The sequence below is a fragment of the Amia ocellicauda genome, chromosome 11 (assembly GCF_036373705.1).
Source record: "Amia ocellicauda isolate fAmiCal2 chromosome 11, fAmiCal2.hap1, whole genome shotgun sequence".
Classification (NCBI taxonomy): domain Eukaryota; kingdom Metazoa; phylum Chordata; class Actinopteri; order Amiiformes; family Amiidae; genus Amia; species Amia ocellicauda.
In genome coordinates this window covers 36,431,156-36,437,920 of record NC_089860.1, presented here as the reverse complement: position 1 = coordinate 36,437,920, position 6,765 = coordinate 36,431,156, and the positions used below count along the sequence as shown (strand labels likewise).

The 6,765-nt window shown below is 48.1% G+C and overlaps 1 protein-coding gene across 5 annotated transcripts in view; it reads left to right on the top strand.

Annotated features, from left to right (window-relative positions):
* Window positions 1-6,765, top strand: part of ptprub (protein tyrosine phosphatase receptor type Ub) — a 185,095-nt gene that overhangs the window by 107,325 nt on the left and 71,005 nt on the right. For all 5 annotated transcript variants that reach the window (XM_066717710.1, XM_066717709.1, XM_066717713.1 and 2 more), the window contains exon 5: window positions 2,993-3,108. In XM_066717710.1, coding sequence (XP_066573807.1) covers window positions 2,993-3,108 — 116 coding nt within the window. The remainder of the gene's footprint in view (window positions 1-2,992; window positions 3,109-6,765) is intronic.

The following is a 6,765-nucleotide window of genomic DNA, read 5'->3' as shown; positions in this document are numbered from 1 at the left end:
AGCCTGTCCAAACCCCACTGGACACCTGGAGGGGAATGAGAATAGCTTAACCCCTTCCCAGAGAGCAGAGTGTGTTGTCAGAGCACATCCCCCTGCTCCCGTAATGAGGACGCAGCTCGGCTTGCATCTCGGCCTCCGTACGCCAGCACTTGGACTAGCTCTCGTCCTCGCTCCGCGCTGTCTTTTACTCTTAATACGAACACAAGAAAGTGTCCAATCGAGAGCAGACCATTCGACCCATTTTACTCTTTTGGTGTCCATTAATAAGTAAGTGATCAAGGATCCTATCCAGTCTGTTTTTGAATGTTCCCAAATTGTCTCTTCAGCCACATCGCTGGGGAGTTTGTTCAGATTGTGACGCCTCTCTGTGAAGAAGCGTCTCCTGTTTTCTATAGCTAACTGCCTCTTTGGTGTCTGAATATGCCTTTTCCTGCCGTAACACAGTGCTTGTCCTTTTGTTCTCAGTATAAGTGTTGCTCGTTTTTCTGGGTTGTTCTGCCTGCAAAGAAAGTTGGTTTCTGCGCTAATGAGCCTCTCTGGGGGGGGGACCGCGTCTTTGAAAAGGCTTCTCGAGAGCTCCTTCCAGGGAACGCAGCGGCAGCACAGATCTGCCCTCTCTGCCTCGCATTACAATGCACCGCGTCTCTGCGGTTATTCCCCGTTGTTTGTCCTCCTTGAGCTCAGAGAGCATCTCCGCACCGGTGGGTTTGTGGGAGTCTGCAGTTACCATGGCGAAGGGCGATCTCTGCAGACACTAAAAGGATGATCAAGCAGAACAGAAACGATGGGATATGCAACAAGAAACAAATGACGGCGAAGGAAAGTGCGGCTCCATTGCCACTTTAAATGCGGAGCCTGACGGAGACGGAGGCCCGGCGGTCGTGTAGATGTGGAGCTGGCCCTTCGGAGTCATTATTTAGGGTGATTTGTGGAAGTCGTGGGCCACGCAGCACCGTCACGGTGGTAACAGTAGACCCACTTCGGTTCCTGTCCCTGGCTCATCTCTCCTCCACCCCCTCGTATTCAAGTGTCTCTTGTCTCTGGGCTCCGTCGATATCGTTCAGCGTTGTGAAGACTTTGATCGAAGCCAGTGTGGTTCATTTCAGTCACCTATCTGTTTGTGTCCTGTTCTTATATAAAATACTTTGATTACAATCGAACCAGCCTTTTTAAGTCTTTTAGAACGAACACAGTTCGTTCTAAAAGACTTAAAAAGGCTGGTTTGATTGATAAAGGCTCATTCAGTTTGATCCAGCTACCAAACTGTGGTCTCCTAAGTTCCCATCACTGCTGGTGCTTTGCGGGTTTATTATCGTACCCCCCAAGCCCACTAAATCATGACTCCTGCTGCTGAGACACACTGCCTCGGTTCGCTGACCGTACGCCGGCGTTGAAGTACAATTTCAAAAAGACTCGTCAATCCTCCGCTGATACAAACCGTCGAACCCGTAAAATGGGAAACAGTCCCCGCCTGGCCGTGCCGTCCGTGCTGTTGTGTTCCTCTGGCCGGTGCCAGTGGAAATAAAGGCGTCTGATCGCTGTACCACAACGGAGGGGCTGCACTTTTGTTGGGGAGGCGGCCGGCGTATTGCAGATGGCATTGTTTGAACCCTGCTGCTTCCATTCAATAACAGGTGTTGCGTTCACCGTTTGTCCTGCAGGAAAAACGACGCGTTCTCCTCCTTTGAATTCATCCCGCTCCACCACGCTGAGGAAATAGGCTTTCAGTCGTATCCTCCCGAGCCCACATTTTGATTTCAAACAAGTGTTCCAGTAAAATAAAATATTTATCATATTATATAAGCCCCGGGACAGAATCTGACACATTTAAATAAGTCTCTCGTCAAAGGAGGGCCTCTTTTTTTATTTTTTCCACCCAGTATGTTATCTGCGCTCGTATGTGTGCTTATGAAGACGTATGAATTATAAATTAACCGCGAGTCCCTGAGCGGGATCCTGTCCATGGGAAGAGCTCGAATCCACAGGCTGTGCGTGGAGGAGCATCCCTCTCGTCTGTTTGCTGAAATAAGATCAACAAATTGCTAGTTCCCCAGCCAGAAATTACCGGCGCGCTCACAAGCTGCGGGCGAAACCAGCTGTCTTTTTCCGTTTGCGGACGAGATTCCGTCACAGAGATCCTCGCGCTCGGTTGTGTCCTCCTGTAGATTCGGGGGGTGCTCTTTGTTGCACGGCAGCAACATGAACGTGCCGTATCCGGGAATTAAAAGCTCCAATGGCGTGGTAGGTTAGGGAGCCCGTTTACCGTAATCACAGACTCGATGCCCTGCGGCACGGCTTCTGCAGGGCCTCAGGGCATCCCGTGGGAGCGGAAAGGAAAAGTTGAGCTCAGCATTCTTCTCCTCACATCATGTCTCGCTTGCCGGGTTTTTACATACAAACACACGCTCCTCCACGCTCCCTGGCTGTGGCTCCTGCTACTCATTTGCGGCATTGAATCGGTGCTCTGTGATCAGCGGCGGGAGAAAAGAAAGCTCTCCACGAGGAGGTAGAGAGGATTTATATCTGTGCAATGCTATCCTGTCCTTTCACACTTCCTCCAGCGATTGGCTTCACAGAGTCTCTTTCGACCATGAAATAATGAAGCTAAATAAAGGAATCGTCCAATTCCATATTTCTACATTAGAAACATAAGAACATAAGAAAGTGTCCAGTCGAGAGGAGGCCTTTCGCCCCATTGTGCTCGTTTGGTGTCCAAGGATCCTATCCAGTCTGTTTTTGAATGTTCCCAAATTGTCTCCTCAGCCACATCGCTGGGGAGTTTGTTCAGATTGTGACGCCTCTCTGTGTGAAGAAGTGTCTCCTATTTTCTGTCTTGAATGCCTTGAAGCCCAATTTCCATTTGTGTCCCTGGGTGTGTGTGTCCCTGCTGATCTGGAAAAGCTCCTCTGGTTTGAATTTGTTTTTTTGGATTGTCTGAATTATTGTCCTACTGCAATAACTTCTCTCTCTCTCTCTCTCTCTCTCTCTCCAGATAAAGCCCCGCACTTCTCCCGGCTCGGTGACGTGGAGGTCAACGCCGGGCAGAATGCCACGTTCCAGTGCGTGGCGTCGGGCCGGGCCTCGGAGACAGAGCGCTTCCTGCTGGAGGTGAGTGTGCGTTCGAGGTACACTGCACGGTAAACTCGTCTTTCCATCCGACAGAGCTGTGCTGAAGGTTGCGATCGGGGCTCCTAACAAGCACACAAACCTTGAAGAGCTACACAAAAACAGCAATAACAACCAGTCTGGCTGAGGTGTCCGCCGTGCTGCTGCAGTTGTGGATAACTTGGAAAGTGCTTTATTACATATTTTTTATTTTTAAGAAATGCTGAGTGATTCTGCTGGATCTTCCCCTGAGGTGGGAGAAGTCTGCTCAGCCGGGGTCCAGGGGGATCAGCCCTAGCAGACTAAAAATACCCTGGAAACAGTCATAATTCTCTCTTCTGTACACCCCCCTACCCCCCACACGCCCACGCACACACACGCACACACGCACACACTAAACCACAGAACAGACAAATTCAACTTCAAACTCAAATCTCACGTCTGCTCTGGCTGGATGGATTATCGATGGAGTCCCCCACAGTGCCTTGCAGCCCCGCGTGGCGTCTGTGTCACCCGACTGGGCTGTGTTTGTGAAACAGAGACCGTTCCCTCCAGTGTCCCAGACCAGCCGTCCAGCCCTGGCAGTGTGTCGCTGGCAAACACGGGCTCCCTGACCATTAAACTGTTTATTCAAAGATGACATTAGAAATGCACAAGCGGCTCTGAAAGGATCTATTATCCTTGAAGGTCCTGCATCTCAGAGGCTTTGAAATAAGGCAGCCGGGCAGCGAAGGCAATTTGCAAACGATAATGCAGCGTTCGAGCTCCGCTAATCGTATTTTAGGGGTTGTTTTGTATTATTTTTTCTTGCGCAAAACTTTTTGTGTATGTTAATTTCGATCCACGGGTTCACACCGAGCCTCCATTCGGTCGATTTTTTGATTTAGAAAAGTCCTCTCTACTCTATGATAAAGTACATGAACAGAGAGGTGGTGGGGGGGTGGTGTGGGTAGGTCTTTTATTTTATTTTTTTCAAAGCACTTGTTTTCCTCGGCACACGCCTGCTTGTCTCCTTGGTGGACCCGTGTCTCTGTTTCAAACGTGTCTGAGAGCCTCGTCCTTCCTCGCTCTGAGGGGCTGTGGGGTGATTTCTGACTCCCCGGCTCTGGCTACTGTGGTCGTTGTGAACCTGCTTTTTAATGGATCTCATTCTGTGGCGCAACAGCGGCTGCACATCAGCGCAGAATGGGTGATGATAATGATATTCATATTCTTAATCATCATCATCATCATCAAATCCAGGGCCGTGCAGAGGATCGATTCCGCTGTTAATCGTGTCGCGGTCCGTTTCCCCGCGAAGCCTCGGCCCCCGTCGTTTCTTTCTCCCGCTGGAATCCGAAAGGTCAAGCGGACGATATCCATCCATCCCTCCCTCCTGCTCTGCATTCGTTGTTTCTTTAATTATTTCTCCGACACTCTTCTGCGTGGGAGGCGACGGCTTCTCCCTTTGTCTTGTCTTAATTAGTTCAAACAAACAGCTCTGGAAAAAATTAAGGGACCACTGCACATTTTTCTTAAATCAGCATCTCTACATGCATGGCAGCCATTCCATTCCATTCCATTCATATTTTTATTTGGAATTTGGGAGACATGTTGTCAGCAGTTTATAGAATAAAACAAAAATGTTCATTTTACCCAACACATACTTATAAATAAACTGATAATTTTGCAGTGGTTTCTTATTTTTTTCTGTATTTCTAGGCCGATATTCCCTGGTTTTGCGTGTATTTTTTTGTTGCCGTTCATGTCAGCTTCCTCTCCGATGCTATTTTTGACACTTTCTTATTATTGTTGTCGTACTTACAGGATCTATTAATAACCGAGTGTAATCAGATGCATAATCTTAGATTCTAGAACTACGGTTAATTTACAATTGTCAACATTGTAATCCCCATCATCGATGAGAATTCAATTAAAGTCCCGTTACGGCGTTGCTGTAATTAAGACTCCGTGATTCAATAAACAGGGTGAGCTAATTGATCATTACAGTGTCTTTTACACCTGTTTCCATCGCTGTGTCTGTTACTGTTTACGTTGGGGGAGTGCCAGTGTAAACAAACACATCACCGTAATTGTAATTCAGACTCACAAGAACGGCTGTGATTGTAATTTAAATTGTAATGAACACAGAAGCAATTGCACAAAATGAAGTCGCAGGGACAGTCAACATTTGCAAGCCACCTTATCCAAACCTCCTTTTCAATCATATAAATGTAAATCAACTTCACAGTTAGAAGAATCGCACTTTTAACAGATTAAAACGTATTATTTCAATATATAGAATGTCTTTATTTTAGTTATTTTCCCCTTATTATATTGAGAATAAAACGATGTGAGCTGGAGACACGGGAATTCACAAAGTGGATGCCCGGAAAAAGTTGACCAGCCTGTCCCACCTTGGACACGGATCTCATGCAGCGGGTCCGGACTGCCCAGATGTGGTGTGGGAGACCTGCAGGAGAAATCAGGAGTCTCCTGCACAGCGATGCTTGTGGACCAGTAGGCGGCGCTGTTCCCTCTCGGCTCACGATAGTACCCTGTGAAAGAGGCATTGACCTCGGGCTGCTCCACAGGGGGCAAAACGGTATTGAACTATATGGGCACATCCAGAAGAGGGCAATAAAAGCTCACCTTTCTAAAGCCCCCTGACTCAATGGGGACGGTGGTTTTCCGGCACTTCGGTGTCGGGTCACTCGGTCGGCTTTGTCAGCAAGTGCTGTCGGATCACCGGCTGTGATGCGACTGTGTGAGAAACAGTATTTTAAATGGGCAGGAGGGATTTCTGTCTGAGCTCAAAACAGACTAATTGAGACAGACTAATCTTGGGGCAGAACGTAAAAGCATGTCATCCCAAGGAAGCACATCATTAGGGTCAGCTGATCTGGATAAGTGGAAATGTTTGTGGTGGATCAGCTGGATTTGTGGTCTGTGTGGCCGACGCACACTGTGTTCTGAGGCTGAGATGACACCCACACAACACATGTCTGTGCTTTCACAAGGGCTTTCAACCCCTCGGCTTCCTTTATGTGCCCAGCAGTGTTAAGATGCACTTTAATTAAGTTGGCTATGAGGGATGGGACAAAGCTTCAGCTGAGGTCTAGAGACTTCTACTGCAGGTGAGGACACGCGATTAAGACCGATCATTAGACACACAAATAACACGGTTTACGTGGTCCGGTCACTGCGTCGACACTTTGAGAAACACAGTCCACAGCGATGTGTGACTCACGCCAGATCAAAGAGTCCTGGTGCAGGATGAGGAGAGATGATCATTAAAGGAAAGGCGTTGAATTCCATGGACAACATTGTGCGATGCATTTATATAAAGTGTAAATCCCTCTTACTCTAATGAGGCTATGAGTAGAAACCCACGCTAGTACAGCTGAGGATGAAGAGATGATAAGAGATGTCTCAGATCCTGCGATAAATGGATCGTTAAGTTCTTACGAGCTTAACGGGACACAATCGCGTGTGTAGCTTCTTCCACATAAGCAGTAAGGACACTCATCCTCACCCTTCCCTCTCCATCCATCTCGCTCTCTCAGACTTCGGCGCCTCGTGCGACTGTGAAGGTAGAAAGCCCCCGCCCGCTTTCGGAGAGGAAATCACACCTCATTAATGTCACTTAATCTGGTGTTCCCCATTACAGAGGAGCAGGGG